The following is a 20,109-nucleotide window of genomic DNA, read 5'->3' as shown; positions in this document are numbered from 1 at the left end:
AGCTGCAACTCACCCAGGATGAGAGCAGGTACAAACAGAGCTGAGGCCATGACTTACCTTAGCCTTAGCCATAATAATATGGACAGCCAGCTGCAACTCACCCAGGATGAGAGCAGGTACAAACAGAGCTGAGGCCATGACTTACCTTAGCCTTAGCCATAATAATATGGACAGCCAGCTGCAACTCACCCAGGATGAGAGCAGGTACAAACAGAGCTGAGGCCATGACTTACCTTAGCCTTGGCCATAATAATATGGCGGATTTGATAGATTCCCTCTGATCAGTCGGACTGGTCGTAGGTCAACACATGATCACCTTGCTGAAGCCAGACTCTAAAGGATTGGGAGATGTTCCTCCAAGCAGCCATGGAAGGAGCACTCCTTTTTCTATTAGCCTCAAGTCAGTGTGGTTCTCTGTCTGTCTGTCCTGTAGGAAGCAGCAGGCTCTGAGGAAGCAGGAGATGGACGGGATCCTACTGAGACAGAAGCAGCTTGAGGAGACCAACAGACAGCTGTGTGACAAGGCCGGAGACCTCCGACGCAGCCTCAGGGACCTGGAGCTCACTGAGGACAAATACAAGGAGCTCCGAGACATCCCAGAGGAGAAACTATCTATCCCTGAATACGTAGCGGTGAGATCTGGGGGGAGGAGGAGGAGAAGGAGGGAGGAGAAACTATCTATCCCTGAATACGTAGCGGTGAGATCTGGGGGGAGGAGGAGGAGGAGGAATGAGGAGGGAGGAGAAACTATCTATCCCTGAATACGTAGCGGTGAGAACTGGGGGGAGGAGGAGGAGGAATGAGGAGGGAGGAGAAACTATCTATCCCTGAATACGTAGCGGTGAGATCTGGGGGGAGGAGGAGGGAGGAGGGAGGAGAAACTATCTATCCCTGAATACGTAGCGGTGAGATCTGGGGGGAGGAGGAGGAGGAGGAATGAGGAGGGAGGAGAAACTATCTATCCCTGAATACGTAGCGGTGAGAACTGGGGGGAGGAGGAGGAGGAATGAGGAGGGAGGAGAAACTATCTATCCCTGAATACGTAGCGGTGAGATCTGGGGGGAGGAGGAGGGAGGAGGGAGGAGAAACTATCTATCCCTGAATACGTAGCGGTGAGATCTGGGGGGAGGAGGAGGGAGGAGAAACTATCTATCCCTGAATACGTAGCGGTGAGATCTGGGGGGAGGAGGAGGAGGAGGAATGAGGAGGGAGGAGAAACTATCTATCCCTGAATACGTAGCGGTGAGATCTGGGGGGAGGAGGAGGAGGAGGAATGAGGAGGGAGGAGAAACTATCTATCCCTGAATACGTAGCGGTGAGATCTGGGGGGAGGAGGAGGAGGAAGGAGGAGGGAGGAGAAACTATTTTTCCCTGAATACGTAGCGGTGAGAACTGGGGGGAGGAGGAGGAGGAGGAGGAGGAGGAGGGAGGAGAAACTATCTATCCCTGAATACGTAGCGGTGAGATCTGGGGGGAGGAGGAAGAGGAGGAATGAGGAGGGAGGAGAAACTATCTATCCCTGAATACGTAGCGGTGAGATCTGGGGGGAGGAGGAAGAGGAGGAGGAGGAGGAGGAGGAATGAGGAGGGAGAGCTGGGGGCCATGAGGGGAACTGGCACTTGGCTTCTTATTCCAGATGTGACCAGTCTAGCTGGAGAAAGGATCTTCTTTAGGTGTAGCTACAACTGGGCCATTTGGATGGATGTGTTGTGTTAATGCTGTGTGTTGTTAATGAGTGTTGTGTTAATGCTGTGTGTTGTTAATGCTGTGTGTTGTTAATGAGTGTGGTGTTAATGCTGTGTGTTGTTAATGCTGTGTTAATGATGTGTGTTGTGTTAATGCTGTGTGTTGTGTTAATGCTGTGTGTTGTGTCAATGTTGTGTGTTGTGTTAATGCTGTGTGTTGTGTCAATGTTGTGTGTTGTGTTAATGTTGTGTGTTGTGTTAATGTTGTGTGTTGTGTTAATGCTGTGTGTTGTGTTAATATGGTGTTAATGCGTTGTTGTTCCAGGTGTGTTTCTATGAGGTGGTGAGTCCTCTCAAAGCCCAGCTCTCTGAGCTCCATGTCAAGAAGACCAGCCTGGCAGACGACCTGGACACACACAGGACTCAGATCACAGCCCTGATGGAGGTACACACACACACACACACACACACATACACACACACACACACACACACACACACACATACACACACACGACAGAGGACAGATTAAAGCTTTCATGAAGGTACACAGAGGACAGATTAAAGCCTTCATGGAGGCACTGTACTGGACCTGTGAATCACAAGAGACTGTTAGCCCGCTAAGCACAAGGCTAGGCTAAATCTCAAGGAGCTAACGCAGGTCTTCAGGTCTCAGGCACGGTTACGGCCGGCCGGTTTGGTTCTGAAGCTCCGCCGGTCTTCAGGTCTCAGGCACGGTTACGGCCGGCCGGTTTGGTTCTGAAGCTCCGCCGGTCTTCAGGTCTCAGGCACGGTTACGGCCGGCCGGTTTGGTTCTGAAGCTCCGCCGGTCTTCAGGTCTCAGGCACGGTTACGGCCGGCCGGTTTGGTTCTGAAGCTCCGCCTGTTTAAGAGGGATTTTGTTTGTGACGGAACAGCATTGGTCCCATCTGATTGTACTGCCCAACCCCCCTCTTCTTCTTCTGTTGGGTAGAGTTATGAGGAGGAGCGGAGGTTGAGGTCAGAGGTGGAGATCAGGAGCCAGAGACTAACTCTTGAGCTGGCTGACACTAAACAGCTGATCCGGGAGGGAGACTACAAACGGGACAACTACGCTAACGTCAAACGGTGAGGGAGAGGAAAGATCACCTCTGTTTTGATGAAGTATCCTTGTCAGATCAAATGTCTGGAGAATGATTTGGCAAAAAAATTGACTATTTGACTCGACAAATGTTTTCCCTCCCTCCCTCCCTCCCTCCCTCCCTCCCTCCCTCCCTCCCCTCCTTCCTTTCCAGTGAGCGTGACGCGTTTGAGTGTGAGGTGAGAGAGTTGAGGAGGAGACTGGAGCTGTTGGAGAACGACCATAACGTCCAGACCAGGGAGAGGAACGAACTGAGTGAAGAGGTTAGACGCCAGCCTGGATTACTACCTGCTACCCAGCACCTTACCGTTGCTTTTGTCTCACCTCCCCTTAGTGGAAGGTACTGGCTGGAGGTCCCTCTGCATTAGAGCATCTGCTAAAGGACAACATGTCATGGAAAATGTCCTCCAGGTGTCAGTGCCCCTCCTCCAGAAGGATAGACCACCTCCCTAACCCTAACCCCTCTGTCCTCCAGGTGTCTACTCTGCAGCTGTCAGTACCCCTCCTCCAGAAGGATAGACCACCTCCCTAACCCCTCTGTCCTCCAGGTTTCTACTCTGCAGCTGTCAGTGCCCCTCCTCCAGAAGGATAGACCACCTCCCTAACCCCTCTGTCCTCCAGGTGTCTACTCTGCAGCTGTCAGTACCCCTCCTCCAGAAGGATAGACCACCTCCCTAACCCCTCTGTCCTCCAGGTGTCTACTCTGCAGCTGTCAGTGCCCCTCCTCCAGAAGGATAGACCACCTCCCTAACCCCTCTGTCCTCCAGGTGTCTACTCTGCAGCTGTCAGTACCCCTCCTCCAGAAGGATAGACCACCTCCCTAACCCCTCTGTCCTCCAGGTGTCTACTCTGCAGCTGTCAGTACCCCTCCTCCAGAAGGATAGACCACCTCCCTAACCCCTCTGTCCTCCAGGTGTCTACTCTGCAGCTGTCAGTGCCCCTCCTCCAGAAGGATAGACCACCTCCCTAACCCTAACCCCTCTGTCCTCCAGGTGTCTACTCTGCAGCTGTCAGTACCCCTCCTCCAGAAGGATAGACCACCTCCCTAACCCCTATGTCCTCCAGGTGTCTACTCTGCAGCTGTCAGTACCCCTCCTCCAGAAGGATAGACCACCTCCCTAACCCTAACCCCTCTGTCCTCCAGGTGTCTACTCTGCAGCTGTCAGTACCCCTCCTCCAGAAGGATAGACCACCTCCCTAACCCCTCTGTCCTCCAGGTGTCTACTCTGCAGCTGTCAGTGCCCCTCCTCCAGAAGGATAGACCACCTCCCTAACCCCTCTGTCCTCCAGGTGTCTACTCTGCAGCTGTCAGTGCCCCTCCTCCAGAAGGATAGACCACCTCCCTAACCCTAACCCCTCTGTCCTCCAGGTGTCTACTCTGCAGCTGTCAGTACCCCTCCTCCAGAAGGATAGACCACCTCCCTAACCCCTCTGTCCTCCAGGTGTCTACTCTGCAGCTGTCAGTACCCCTCCTCCAGAAGGATAGACCACCTCCCTAACCCCTCTGTCCTCCAGGTGTCTACTCTGCAGCTGTCAGTGCCCCTCCTCCAGAAGGATAGACCACCTCCCTAACCCCTCTGTCCTCCAGGTGTCTGCTCTGCAGCTGTCAGTGCCCCTCCTCCAGAAGGATAGACCACCTCCCTAACCCTAACCCCTCTGTCCTCCAGGTGTCAGTGCCCCTCCTCCAGAAGGATAGACCACCTTCCTAACCCTAACCCCTCTGTCCTCCAGGTGTCTACTCTGCAGCAGTCAGTGCCCCTCCTCCAGAAGGATAGACCACCTCCCTAACCCTAACCCCTCTGTCCTCCAGGTGTCTACTCTGCAGCAGTCAGTGCCCCTCCTCCAGAAGGATAGACCACCTCCCTAACCCTAACCCCTCTGTCCTCCAGGTGTCTACTCTGCAGCTGTCAGTACCCCTCCTCCAGAAGGATAGACCACCTCCCTAACCCTAACCCCTCTGTCCTCCAGGTGTCTACTCTGCAGCAGTCAGTGACCCTCCTCCAGAAGGATAAGGAGTATCTTCACAGACAGAGCATGGAGCTGAATGTCCGCTGTGCCCACCAGGAGGACCGCTTAGAGAGGCTGCACACCCAGCTGGACGACACCCAGAGGGCCAGGGAGGAGGTCTACGACAAATACGTAGCTTCCAGGTCAGTACCCCTCCCTAACCCTTCTAGGTCAGTACCCCTCCCTAACCCTTCTAGGTCAGTACCCCTCCCTAACCCTAACCCTTCTAGGTCAGTACCCCTCCCTAACCCTTCTAGGTCAGTACCCCTCCCTAACCCTTCTAGGTCAGTACCCCTCCCTAACCCTTCTAGGTCAGTACCCCTCCCTAACCCTTCCAGGTCAGTACCCCTCCCTAACCCTAACCCTTCTAGGTCAGTACCCCTCCCTAACCCTAACCCTTCTAGGTCAGTACCCCTCCCTAACCCTTCTAGGTCAGTACCCCTCCCTAACCCTTCTAGGTCAGTACCCCTCCCTAACCCTAACCCTTCTAGGTCAGTACCCCTCCCTAACCATTCTAGGTCAGTACCCCTCCCTAACCCTTCTAGGTCAGTACCCCTCCCTAACCCTTCTAGGTCAGTACCCCTCCCTAACCCTTCTAGGTCAGTACCCCTCCCTAACCCTTCTAGGTCAGTACCCCTCCCTAACCCTTCTAGGTCAGCACCCCTCCCTAACCCTTCTAGGTCGGTACCCCTCCCTAACCGTAACCCTTCCAGGTCAGTACCCCTCCCTAACCCTAACCCTTCTAGGTCAGTACCACTCCCTAACCCTTCTAGGTCAGTACCCCCCCCCCCCCCCCCCCCCCCTAACCCTTCTAGGTCAGTACCCCTCCCTAACCCTTCTAGGTCAGTACCCCTCCTTAACTCTAACCCTTCTAGGTCAGTACCCCTCCCTAACCCTTCTAGGTCAGTACCCCCCCCTAACCCTAACCCTTCTAGGTCAGTACCCCTCCCTAACCCTTCTAGGTCAGTACCCCTCCTTAACTCTAACCCTTCTAGGTCAGTACCCCTCCCTAACCCTTCCAGGTCAGTACCCCTCCCTAACCCTAACCCTTTTAATTCAGTACCCCTCCCTAACCCTTCTAGGTCAGTACCCCTCCCTAACCCTTCTAGGTCAGTACCCCTCCCTAACCCTTCTAGGTCAGTACCCCTCCCTAACCCTAACCCTTCTAGGTCAGTACCCCTCCCTAACCCTAACCCTTCTAGGTCAGTACCCCTCCCTAACCCTAACCCTTCTAGGTCAGTACCCCTCCCTAACCCTTCTAGGTCAGTACCCCTCCCTAACCCTAACCCTTCCAGGTCAGTACCCCTCCCTAACCCTTCTAGGTCAGTACCCCTCCCTAACCCTTCTAGGTCAGTACCCCTCCCTAACCCTTCTAGGTCAGTGCCCCTCCCTAACCCTTCTAGGTCAGTACCCCTCCCTAACCCTTCTAGGTCAGTACCCCTCCCTAACCCTTCTAGGTCAGTACCCCTCCCTAACCCTAACCCTTCTAGGTCAGTACCCCTCCCTAACCCTTCTAGGTCAGTACCCCTCCCTAACCCTTCCAGGTCAGTAACCCTTCTAGGTCAGTACCCCTCCCTAACCCTTCTAGGTCAGTACCCCTCCCTAACCCTTCCAGGTCAGTAACCCTTCTAGGTCAGTACCCCTCCCTAACCCTTCTAGGTCAGTACCCCTCCCTAACCCTAACCCTTCTAGGTCAGTACCCCTCCCTAACCCTTCTAGGTCAGTACCCCTCCCTAACCCTAACCCTTCTAGGTCAGTACCCCTCCCTAACCCTAACCCTTCTAGGTCAGTACCCCTCCCTAACCCTTCTAGGTCAGTACCCCTCCCTAACCCTAACCCTTCTAGGTCAGTACCCCTCCCTAACCCTAACCCTTCTAGGTCAGTACCCCTCCCTAACCCTAACCCTTCTAGGTCAGTACCCCTCCCTAACCCTTCTAGGTCAGTACCCCTCCCTAACCCTTCTAGGTCAGTACCCCTCCCTAACCCTAACCCTTCTAGGTCAGTACCCCTCCCTAACCCTAACCCTTCTAGGTCAGTACCCCTCCCTAACCCTTCTAGGTCAGTACCCCTCCCTAACCCTAACCCTTCTAGGTCAGTACCCCTCCCTAACCCTAACCCTTCTAGGTCAGTACCCCTCCCTAACCCTAACCCTTCTAGGTCAGTACCCCTCCCTAACCCTTCTAGGTCAGTACCCCTCCCTAACCCTTCTAGGTCAGTACCCCTCCCTAACCCTTCTAGGTCAGTACCCCTCCCTAACCCTTCTAGGTCAGTACCCCTCCCTAACCCTAACCCTTCTAGGTCAGTACCCCTCCCTAACCCTAACCCTTCTAGGTCAGTACCCCTCCCTAACCCTTCTAGGTCAGTACCCCTCCCTAACCCTAACCCTTCTAGGTCAGTACCCCTCCCTAACCCTAACCCTTCCATGTCAGTACCCCTCCCTAATCCTAACCCAGAGGGCCAGGGAGGATGTCTAAGGTAAATATATAGCTTCCAGGTGGGTACCCGTCAAGAGGTCTCCATCACCACCTGAAACTGGGCAGTGTGAGTGCAGTACAGACGACCTGGAACGCCCCCAAAGGGCTGGACCAAGCTAGCCAGCCCTGTGGGTGCGTTCCAGCTCAGCTGTGTGTATTGCAGTCCCCTGTCCTGATGATCAGATCTCACAACGCCTGCCTGGAGAAGTGCTTTACCATCTTAGGAACCTTCTTGATGATACATTACTTGACCAAAAGTATGTGGACATCTGCTCGTCCAACAGATGGAGTTAGTCCCCCCTTTGCTGCTATAACAGCCTCCACTCTTCTGGGAAGGCTTTCCACTAGATGTTGGAACATTGCTGCAGGGACTTGCTTCCATTCAGCCACAAGAGCATTAGTGAGGTCGGGCACTGATGTTGGGTGATTAGGCCTGGCTCACAGTCGGTGTTCCAATTCATCCGAAATGTGTTCGATGGGGTTGAGGTCAGGACTCTGTGCAGGCCAGTCAAGTTCTTCTACACCGATCTCGACAAACCATTTCTGTATGGACCTTGCTTTGTACACGGGGGCATTGTCATGCTGAAACAGGAAAGGCCTTCCCCAACTATTGCCACAAAGTTGAAAGCACAGAATCGTCTAGAATGTCATTGTATGCTGTATCGTTAAGATTTCCCTTCACTGGAACTAAGGGGCCTAGCCAGAACCATGAAAAACAGCCCCAGACCATTATTCCTCCTCCACCAAACTTTACAGTTGGCACTATGCATTCAGGCAGGTAGCGTTCTCCTGGCTTCCGCCAAACCCAGATTAGTCCATAAGACTGCCAGATGGTGAAGCGTGATTCATCACTCCAGAGAACGCGTTTCCACTGCTCCAGAGTCCAATGGCGGTGAGCTTTACACCACTCCAGCCAACGCTTGGCATTGTGCATGGTGATCTTAGGCTTGTGTGCGGCTGCTTGGCCATGGAAACCCATTTCTTGGCGCTCCCGATGAACAGTTCTTGTGCTGACGTTGCTTCCAGAGGCAGTTTGGAATTCGGTAGCGAGTGTTGCAACCGAGGACAGACGATTTTTACTCGCTACGCGCTTCAGCACTCAGCGGTCCCGTTCTGTGAGCTTGTGTGTCCTACCACTTCGCGGCTGAGCCGTTGTTGCTCCTAGACGTTTCCACTTTACAATAACAGCACTTACAGTTGACCGGGGCAGCTCTAGCAGGGCGGAAATTTGACGAACTGACTTGTTGGAAAGGTGGCATTCTATGACGGTGCCGCGTTGAAAGTCACTGAGCTCTTCAGTAAGGCCATTCTACTGCCAGTGTTTGTCTATGGAGATTGCATGGCTGTGTGCTCGATTTTATACACCTGTCAGCAACGGGTGTGGCTGAAATAGGCGAATCCACTCATTTGAAGGCGTGTCCACGTCCTGCTGTGTATATATACAGTGGGGGAAAAAAGTATTTAGTCAGCCACCAATTGTGCAAGTTCTCCCACTTAAAAATATGAGAGAGGCCTGTAATTTTCATCATAGGTACACGTCAACTATGACAGACAAAATTAGAAAAAACAATCCAGAAAATCACATTGTAGGATTTTTTATGAATGTATTTGCAAATTATGGTGGAAAATAAGTATTTGGTCAATAACAAAAGTTTCTCAATACTTTGTTATATACCCTTTGTTGGCAATGACACAGGTCAAACGTTTTCTGTAAGTCTTCACAAGGTTTTCACACACTGTTGCTGGTATTTTGGGCCATTCCTCCATGCAGATCTCCTCTAGAGCAGTGATGTTTTGGGGCTGTCGCTGGGCAACACGGACTTTCAACTCCCTCCAAAGATTTTCTATGGGGTTGAGATCTGGAGACTGGCTAGGCCACTCCAGGACCTTGAAATGCTTCTTACGAAGCCACTCCTTCGTTGCCCGGGCGGTGTGTTTGGGATCATTGTCATGCTGAAAGACCCAGCCACGTTTCATCTTCAATGCCCTTGCTGATGGAAGGAGGTTTTCACTCAAAATCTCACGATACATGGCCCCATTCATTCTTTCCTTTACACGGATCAGTCGTCCTGGTCCCTTTGCAGAAAAACAGCCCCAAAGCATGATGCTTCACAGTAGGTATGGTGTTCTTTGGATGCAACTCAGCATTCTTTGTCCTCCAAACACGACGAGTTGAGTTTTTACCAAAAAGTTATATTTTGGTTACATCTGACCATATGACATTCTCCCAATCCTCTTCTGGATCATCCAAATGCACTCTAGCAAACTTCAGACGGGCCTGGACATGTACTGGCTTAAGCAGGGGGACACGTCTGGCACTGCAGGATTTGAGTCCCTGGCGGTGTAGTGTGTTACTGATGGTAGGCTTTGTTACTTTGGTCCCAGCTCTCTGCAGGTCATTCACTAGGTCCCCCCGTGTGGTTCTGGGATTTTTGCTCACCGTTCTTGTGATCATTTTGACCCCACGGGGTGAGATCTTGCGTGGAGCCCCAGATCGAGGGAGATTATCAGTGGTCTTGTATGTCTTCCATTTCCTAATAATTGCTCCCACAGTTGATTTCTTCAAACCAAGCTGCTTACCTATTGCAGATTCAGTCTTCCCAGCCTGGTGCAGGTCTACAATTTTGTTTCTGGTGTCCTTTGACAGCTCTTTGGTCTTGGCCATAGTGGAGTATGGAGTGTGACTGTTTGAGGTTGTGGACAGGTGTCTTTTATACTGATAACAAGTTCAAACAGGTGCCTTTAATACAGGTAACGAGTGGAGGACAGAGGAGCCTCTTAAAGAAGAAGTTACAGGTCTGTGAGAGCCAGAAATCTTGCTTGTTTGTAGGTGACCAAATACTTATTTTCCACCATAATTTGCAAATAAATTAATAAAAAATCCTACAATGTGATTTTCTGGATTTTATTTTCTCTATTTGTCTGTCATATTTGACGTGTACCTATGATGAAAATTACAGGCCTCTCTCATCTTTTTAAGTGGGAGAACCTGCACAATTGTTGGCTGACTAAATAATATTTTTCCCCACTGTATATAGTGTGTGTTTTGGTAGAAGGACGTCCTGCTGTATATATAGTGTGTGTTTTGGTTGAAGGACGTCCTGCTGTATATATAGTGTGTGTTTTGGTTGAAGGACGTCCTGCTGTATATATATATAGTGTGTGTTTTGGTTGAAGGACGTCCTGCTGTATATATAGTGTGTGTTTTGGTTGAAGGACGTCCTGCTGTATATATAGTGTGTGTTTTGGTTGAAGGACCTGCTTTCATTTTGTATTAGGCTGTGTTATGCAACATAATTCATAAACCTCCTTTAAAATGTAAACCACATGAAGACCTGATGTTAGCATCTAAAAACTGTTCCGCTCCGAGACATTACAATATGATATAATATACTGGTTGTTCCACAGAGACCAATACAATAAGATATAATATACTGGTTGTTCCACAGAGACCAATAAGATAGAATATACTGGTTGTTCCACAGAGACCAATACAATAAGATATAATATACTGGTTGTTCCACAGAGACCACTACAATATGATATAATATACTGGTTGTTCCACAGAGACCACTACAATATGATATAATATACTGGTTGTTCCACAGAGACCACTACAATATGATATAATATACTGGTTGTTCCACAGAGACCACTACAATATGATATAATATACTGGTTGTTCCACAGAGACCAATATGATATAATATACTGGTTGTTCCACAGAGACCAATAAGATATACTGGTTGTTCCACAGAGACCAATATGATATAATATACTGGTTGTTCCACAGAGACCACTACAATATGATATAATATACTGGTTGTTCCACAGAGACCAATATGATATAACATACTGGTTGTTCCACAGAGACCAATAAGATATACTGGTTGTTCCACAGAGACCAATATGATATAATATACTGGTTGCTCCACAGAGACCACTACAATATGATATAATATACTGGTTGTTCCACAGAGACCAATAAGATATAATATACTGGTTGTTCCACAGAGACCAATAAGATATAATATACTGGTTGTTCCACAGAGACCAATAAGATATAATATACTGGTTGTTCCACAGAGACCAATAAGATATAATATACTGGTTGTTCCACAGAGACCAATATGATATAATATACTGGTTGTTCCACAGAGACCACTACAATAAGATATAATATACTGGTTGTTCCACAGAGACCAATACAATATGATATAATATACTGGTTGTTCCACAGAGACCAATAAGATATAATATACTGGTTGTTCCACAGAGACCACTACAATAAGATATAATATACTGGTTGTTCCACAGAGACCAATAAGATATACTGGTTGTTCCACAGAGACCAATAAGATATAATATACTGGTTGTTCCACAGAGACCATTACAATATGATATAATATACTGGTTGTTCCACAGAGACCAATATGATATAATATACTGGTTGTTCCACAGAGACCACTACAATATGATATAATATACTGGTTGTTCCACAGAGACCACTACAATATGATATAATATACTGGTTGTTCCACAGAGACCACTACAATATGATATAATATACTGGTTGTTCCACAGAGACCAATAAGATATAATATACTGGTTGTTCCACAGAGACCAATAAGATATACTGGTTGTTCCACAGAGACCAATAAGATATAATATACTGGTTGTTCCACAGAGACCACTACAATATGATATAATATACTGGTTGTTCCACAGAGACCACTACAAGACAGAGTACGAGAATAAACTTGCTGAGGAGCTGGAGAACATTCGTCTGAAGACCAGCCAGGAGATCGACAGCCTGCAGAGGACCTCCAAGGAGATGTACGAGAGAGAGAACAGGTGAGATTATAGAGATGGACCAGAGAGAGAGAGGGAACAGGTGAGATTATAGAGATGGACCAGAGAGAGAGAGAACAGGTGAGATTATAGAGATGGACCAGAGAGAGAACAGGTGAGATTATAGAGATGGACCAGAGAGAGAGAGAACAGGTGAGATTATAGAGATGGACCAGAGAGAGAACAGGTGAGATTATAGAGATGGACCAGAGAGAGAACAGGTGAGATTATAGAGATGGACCAGAGAGAGAGAGGGAACAGGTGAGATTATAGAGATGGACCAGAGAGAGAGAGAACTGGTGAGATTATAGAGATGGACCAGAGAGAGAGAGAACAGGTGAGATTATAGAGATGGACCAGAGAGAGAGAGAACAGGTGAGATTATATAGATGGACCAGAGAGAGAGAGAGAACAGGTGAGATTATAGAGATGGACCAGAGAGAGAGAGAGAACAGGTGAGATTATAGAGATGGACCAGAGAGAGAACAGGTGAGATTATAGTGATGTACCAGAGAGGGAGAACAGGTGAGATTATAGAGATGGACCAGAGAGAGAGAGAACAGGTGAGATTATAGAGATGGACCAGAGAGAGAACAGGTGAGATTATAGAGATGGACCAGAGAGAGAGAGAACAGGTGAGATTATAGAGATGGACCAGAGAGAGAGAGAACAGGTGAGATTATAGAGATGGACCAGAGAGAGAGAGAGAACAGGTGAGATTATAGAGATGGACCAGAGAGAGAGAGAACAGGTGAGATTATAGAGATGGACCAGAGAGAGAGAGAACAGGTGAGATTATAGAGATGGACCAGAGAAAGAGAGAACAGGTGAGATTATAGAGATGGACCAGAGAGAGAGAGAACAGGTGAGATTATAGAGATGGACCAGAGAGAGAACAGGTGAGATTATAGAGATGGACCAGAGAGAGAGAGAACAGGTAAGATTATAGAGCTGGACCAGAGAGAGAACAGGTGAGATTATAGAGATGGACCAGAGAGAGAACAGGTGATATTATAGAGATGGACCAGAGAGAGAACAGGTGATATTATAGAGATGGACCAGAGAGAGAACAGGTGAGATTATAGAGATGGACCAGAGAGAGAGAACAGGTGAGATTATAGAGATGGACCAGAGAGAGAGAGAACAGGTGAGATTATAGAGATGGACCAGAGAGAGAGAGAAAACAGGTGAGATTATAGAGATGGACCAGAGAGAGAACTTGTGAGATTATAGAGATGGACCAGAGAGAGAGAGAACAGGTGAGATTATAGAGATGGACCAGAGAGAGAGAGAACAGGTGAGATTATAGAGATGGACCAGAGAGAGAGAGAACAGGTGAGATTATAGAGATGGACCAGAGAGAGAACAGGTGAGATTATAGAGATGGACCAGAGAGAGAACAGGTGAGATTATAGAGATGGACCAGAGAGAGAGAGAACAGGTGAGATTATAGAGATGGACCAGAGAGAGAACAGGTGATATTATAGAGATGGACCAGAGAGAGAACAGGTGATATTATAGAGATGGACCAGAGAGAGAACAGGTGAGATTATAGAGATGGACCAGAGAGAGAACAGGTGAGATTATAGAGATGGACCAGAGAGAGAACAGGTGAGATTATAGAGATGGACCAGAGAGAGAGAGAGAGAACAGGTGAGATTATAGAGATGGACCAGAGAGAGAACAGGTGAGATTATAGAGATGGACCAGAGAGAGAACAGGTGAGATTATAGAGATGGACCAGAGAGAGAACAGGTGAGATTATAGAGATGGACCAGAGAGAGAGAGAACAGGTGAGATTATAGAGATGGACCAGAGAAAGAGAGAACAGGTGAGATTATAGAGATGGACCAGAGAGAGAGAGAACAGGTGAGATTATAGAGATGGACCAGAGAGAGAACAGGTGAGATTATAGAGATGGACCAGAGAGAGAGAGAACAGGTAAGATTATAGAGCTGGACCAGAGAGAGAACAGGTGAGATTATAGAGATGGACCAGAGAGAGAACAGGTGATATTATAGAGATGGACCAGAGAGAGAACAGGTGATATTATAGAGATGGACCAGAGAGAGAACAGGTGAGATTATAGAGATGGACCAGAGAGAGAGAACAGGTGAGATTATAGAGATGGACCAGAGAGAGAGAGAACAGGTGAGATTATAGAGATGGACCAGAGAGAGAGAGAAAACAGGTGAGATTATAGAGATGGACCAGAGAGAGAACTTGTGAGATTATAGAGATGGACCAGAGAGAGAGAGAACAGGTGAGATTATAGAGATGGACCAGAGAGAGAGAGAACAGGTGAGATTATAGAGATGGACCAGAGAGAGAGAGAACAGGTGAGATTATAGAGATGGACCAGAGAGAGAACAGGTGAGATTATAGAGATGGACCAGAGAGAGAACAGGTGAGATTATAGAGATGGACCAGAGAGAGAGAGAACAGGTGAGATTATAGAGATGGACCAGAGAGAGAACAGGTGATATTATAGAGATGGACCAGAGAGAGAACAGGTGATATTATAGAGATGGACCAGAGAGAGAACAGGTGAGATTATAGAGATGGACCAGAGAGAGAACAGGTGAGATTATAGAGATGGACCAGAGAGAGAACAGGTGAGATTATAGAGATGGACCAGAGAGAGAGAGAGAGAACAGGTGAGATTATAGAGATGGACCAGAGAGAGAACAGGTGAGATTATAGAGATGGACCAGAGAGAGAACAGGTGAGATTATAGAGATGGACCAGAGAGAGAACAGGTGAGATTATAGAGATGGACCAGAGAGAGAACAGGTGAGATTATAGAGATGGACCAGAGAGAGAACACACTTGCTTGTTCTGAATACAGTGCTGTGTCCACTGGGGGGGGCTCTTTCACTGAGTTTGTTCTGTAAATATAGTAATGCACTCTCCTCAGAACATGTATTCTAAGATTCAACAAATTGCATGATTGAGTGCCCCTAAAAATGCACCTTACTCCCTATTTAGTGCCCTGGCCCTATTCAGTAGTAGTGCACTACTTTTTGCCCCCTATTCAGTAGTGCACTACTTTTGACCAGGACCCATAAGTACCATTTGAGAGACAACCTATGTCAACATGAAGATGATTGGTTGTTAATTCTGCATGGTTTTAATTCTGACCTGTACTGCTTCTTTCTGTCCCCTAGGAACCTTCGTGAGACGCGTGACAACGCAGTGCTGGAGAAGGACAGAGCGATGACAGCAGAGAGAGAGACACAGGCCAGATACGACCAGCTACTAGAACAGTAAGAGAGAGAGAGACAGGCCAGATACTACCAGCTACTAGAACAGTAAGAGAGAGAGAGAGACAGGCCAGATACTACCAGCTACTAGAACAGTAAGAGAGAGAGAGACAGGCCAGATACTACCAGCTACTAGAACAGTAAGAGAGAGAGAGACAGGCCAGATACTACCAGCTACTAGAACAGTAAGAGAGAGACAGGCCAGATACGACCAGCTACTAGAACAGTAAGAGAGAGAGAGAGACAGGCCAGATACTACCAGCTACTAGAACAGTAAGAGAGAGAGAGACAGGCCAGATACTACCAGCTACTAGAACAGTAAGAGAGAGACAGGCCAGATACGACCAGCTACTAGAACAGTAAGAGAGAGAGAGAGACAGGCCAGATACTACCAGCTACTAGAACAGTAAGAGAGAGACAGGCCAGATACGACCAGCTACTAGAACAGTAAGAGAGAGAGAGAGACAGGCCAGATACTACCAGCTACTAGAACAGTAAGAGAGAGAGAGAGACAGGCCAGATACTACCAGCTACTAGAACAGTAAGAGAGAGAGAGACAGGCCAGATACTACCAGCTACTAGAACAGTAAGAGAGAGAGAGACAGGCCAGATACTACCAGCTACTAGAACAGTAAGAGAGAGAGAGACAGGCCAGATACTACCAGCTACTAGAACAGTAAGAGAGAGAGAGAGACAGGCCAGATACGACCAGCTACTAGAACACTAAGAGAGAGAGAGACAGGCCAGATACTACCAGCTACTAGAACAGTAAGAGAGAGAGAGAGACAGGCCAGATACTACCAGCTACTAGAACAGTGAGAGAGAGAGAGACAGGCCAGATACTACCAGCTACTAGAACAGTAAGAGAGAGAGAGACAGGCCAGATACTACCAGCTACTAGAACAGTAAGAGAGAGAGAGACAGGCCAGATACTACCAGCTACTAGAACAGTAAGAGAGAGAGAGACAGGCCAGATACTACCAGCTACTAGAACAGTAAGAGAGAGAGAGAGACAGGCCAGATACTACCAGCTACTAGAACAGTAAGAGAGAGGGAGACAGGCCAGATACTACCAGCTACTAGAACAGTAAGAGAGAGAGAGACAGGCCAGATACTACCAGCTACTAGAACAGTAAGAGAGAGAGAGACAGGCCAGATACTACCAGCTACTAGAACAGTAAGAGAGAGAGAGACAGGCCAGATACTACCAGCTACTAGAACAGTAAGAGAGAGAGAGACAGGCCAGATACTACCAGCTACTAGAACAGTAAGAGAGAGAGAGACAGGCCAGATACTACCAGCTACTAGAACAGTAAGAGAGAGAGAGACAGGCCAGATACTACCAGCTACTAGAACAGTAAGAGAGAGAGAGACAGGCCAGATACTACCAGCTACTAGAACAGTAAGAGAGAGAGAGAGACAGGCCAGATACTACCAGCTACTAGAACAGTAAGAGAGAGAGAGAGACAGGCCAGATACTACCAGCTACTAGAACAGTAAGAGAGAGAGAGAGACAGGCCAGATACTACCAGCTACTAGAACAGTAAGAGAGAGAGAGAGACAGGCCAGATACTACCAGCTACTAGAACAGTAAGAGAGAGAGAGAGACAGGCCAGATACTACCAGCTACTAGAACAGTAAGAGAGAGAGAGACAGGCCAGATACTACCAGCTACTAGAACAGTAAGAGAGAGAGAGAGACAGGCCAGATACTACCAGCTACTAGAACAGTAAGAGAGAGAGAGACAGGCCAGATACTACCAGCTACTAGAACAGTAAGAGAGAGAGAGAGACAGGCCAGATACTACCAGCTACTAGAACAGTAAGAGAGAGAGAGACAGGCCAGATACTACCAGCTACTAGAACAGTAAGAGAGAGAGAGACAGGCCAGATACTACCAGCTACTAGAACAGTAAGAGAGAGAGAGACAGGCCAGATACTACCAGCTACTAGAACAGTAAGAGAGAGAGAGACAGGCCAGATACTACCAGCTACTAGAACAGTAAGAGAGAGAGAGAGACAGGCCAGATACTACCAGCTACTAGAACAGTAAGAGAGAGAGAGAGACAGGCCAGATACTACCAGCTACTAGAACAGTAAGAGAGAGAGAGAGACAGGCCAGATACTACCAGCTACTAGAACAGTAAGAGAGAGAGAGACAGGCCAGATACTACCAGCTACTAGAACAGTAAGAGAGAGAGAGAGACAGGCCAGATACTACCAGCTACTAGAACAGTAAGAGAGAGAGAGACAGGCCAGATACTACCAGCTACTAGAACAGTAAGAGAGAGAGAGAGACAGGCCAGATACTACCAGCTACTAGAACAGTAAGAGAGAGAGAGACAGGCCAGATACTACCAGCTACTAGAACAGTAAGAGAGAGAGAGACAGGCCAGATACTACCAGCTACTAGAACAGTAAGAGAGAGAGAGAGACAGGCCAGATACTACCAGCTACTAGAACAGTAAGAGAGAGAGAGACAGGCCAGATACTACCAGCTACTAGAACAGTAAGAGAGAGAGAGACAGGCCAGATACTACCAGCTACTAGAACAGTAAGAGAGAGAGAGACAGGCCAGATACTACCAGCTACTAGAACAGTAAGAGAGAGAGAGACAGGCCAGATACTACCAGCTACTAGAACAGTAAGAGAGAGAGAGAGAGAGACAGGCCAGATACTACCAGCTACTAGAACAGTAAGAGAGAGAGAGACAGGCCAGATACTACCAGCTACTAGAACAGTAAGAGAGAGAGAGACAGGCCAGATACTACCAGCTACTAGAACAGTAAGAGAGAGAGAGACAGGCCAGATACTACCAGCTACTAGAACAGTAAGACAGAGAGAGAGACAGGCCAGATACTACCAGCTACTAGAACAGTAAGAGAGAGAGAGACAGGCCAGATACTACCAGCTACTAGAACAGTAAGAGAGAGAGAGACAGGCCAGATACTACCAGCTACTAGAACAGTAAGAGAGAGAGAGAGACAGGCCAGATCCTACCAGCTACTAGAACAGTAAGAGAGAGAGAGGCAGGCCAGATACTACCAGCTACTAGAACAGTAAGAGAGAGAGAGAGACAGGCCAGATACTACCAGCTACTAGAACAGTAAGAGAGAGAGAGACAGGCCAGATACTACCAGCTACTAGAACAGTGAGAGAGAGAGAGACAGGCCAGATACTACCAGCTACTAGAACAGTAAGAGAGAGAGAGAGAGACAGGCCAGATACTACCAGCTACTAGAACAGTAAGAGAGAGAGAGACAGGCCAGTTACTACCAGCTACTCGAACAGTAAGAGAGAGAGAGAGACAGGCCAGATACTACCAGCTACTAGAACAGTAAGAGAGAGAGAGACAGGCCAGATACTACCAGCTACTAGAACAGTAAGAGAGAGAGAGAGAGGCCAGATACTACCAGCTACTAGAACAGTAAGAGAGAGAGAGACAGGCCAGATACTACCAGCTACTAGAACAGTAAGAGGGAGAGAGACAGGCCAGATACTACCAGCTACTAGAACAGTAAGAGAGAGAGAGAGACAGGCCAGATACTACCAGCTACTAGAACAGTAAGAGAGAGAGAGACAGGCCAGATACTACCAGCTACTAGAACAGTAAGAGAGAGAGAGACAGGCCAGATACGACCAGCTACTAGAACAGTAAGAGAGAGAGAGACAGGCCAGATACTACCAGCTACTAGAACAGTAAGAGAGAGAGAGACAGGCCAGATACTACCAGCTACTAGAACAGTAAGAGAGAGAGAGAGAGAGACAGGCCAGATACTACCAGCTACTAGAACAGTAAGAGAGAGAGAGACAGGCCAGATACTACCAGCTACTAGAACAGTAAGAGAGAGAGACAGGCCAGATACTACCAGCTACTAGAACAGTAAGAGAGAGAGAGACAGGCCAGATACTACCAGCTACTAGAACAGTAAGAGAGAGAGAGAGACAGGCCAGATACGACCAGCTACTAGAACAGTAAGAGAGAGAGAGACAGGCCAGATACTACCAGCTACTAGAACAGTAAGAGAGAGAGAGACAGGCCAGATACTACCAGCTACTAGAACAGTAAGAGAGAGAGAGAGACAGGCCAGATACTACCAGCTACTAGAACAGTAAGAGAGAGAGAGAGAGACAGGCCAGATACTACCAGCTACTAGAACAGTAAGAGAGAGAGAGAGACAGGCCAGATACTACCAGCTACTAGAACAGTAAGAGAGAGAGACAGGCCAGATACTACCAGCTACTAGAACAGTAAGAGAGAGAGAGAGAGACAGGCCAGATACTACCAGCTACTAGAACAGTAAGAGAGAGAGAGACAGGCCAGATACTACCAGCTACTAGAACAGTAAGAGAGAGAGAGAGACAGGCCAGATACTACCAGCTACTAGAACAGTAAGAGAGAGAGAGACAGGCCAGATACTACCAGCTACTAGAACAGTAAGAGAGAGAGAGACAGGCCAGATACTACCAGCTACTAGAACAGTAAGAGAGAGAGAGACAGGCCAGATACTACCAGCTACTAGAACAGTAAGAGAGAGAGAGACAGGCCAGATACTACCAGCTACTAGAACAGTAAGAGAGAGAGAGAGACAGGCCAGATACTACCAGCTACTAGAACAGTAAGAGAGAGAGAGAGAGACAGGCCAGATACTACCAGCTACTAGAACAGTAAGAGAGAGAGAGACAGGCCAGATACTACCAGCTACTAGA

The 20,109-nt window shown here is 48.2% G+C and overlaps 1 protein-coding gene across 1 annotated transcript in view; it reads left to right on the top strand.

Moving 5' to 3' along the window:
* Positions 1-20,109, top strand: part of LOC311120198 (progesterone-induced-blocking factor 1-like) — a 130,753-nt gene that overhangs the window by 5,591 nt on the left and 105,053 nt on the right. Inside the window, exons 3-9 of the mRNA XM_084194815.1 lie at positions 434-632; positions 2,011-2,130; positions 2,659-2,792; positions 2,960-3,068; positions 4,774-4,955; positions 12,015-12,140; positions 15,305-15,403. Of these exons, the coding sequence (XP_084050941.1) occupies positions 434-632; positions 2,011-2,130; positions 2,659-2,792; positions 2,960-3,068; positions 4,774-4,955; positions 12,015-12,140; positions 15,305-15,403 (969 nt within the window). The remainder of the gene's footprint in view (positions 1-433; positions 633-2,010; positions 2,131-2,658; positions 2,793-2,959; positions 3,069-4,773; positions 4,956-12,014; positions 12,141-15,304; positions 15,404-20,109) is intronic.

This window comes from Coregonus lavaretus (genome assembly GCF_964263955.1).
Source record: "Coregonus lavaretus genome assembly, contig: HAP1_SCAFFOLD_785, whole genome shotgun sequence".
NCBI lineage: Eukaryota > Metazoa > Chordata > Actinopteri > Salmoniformes > Salmonidae > Coregonus > Coregonus lavaretus.
This window is presented reverse-complemented; position numbering and strand designations above follow the sequence as displayed.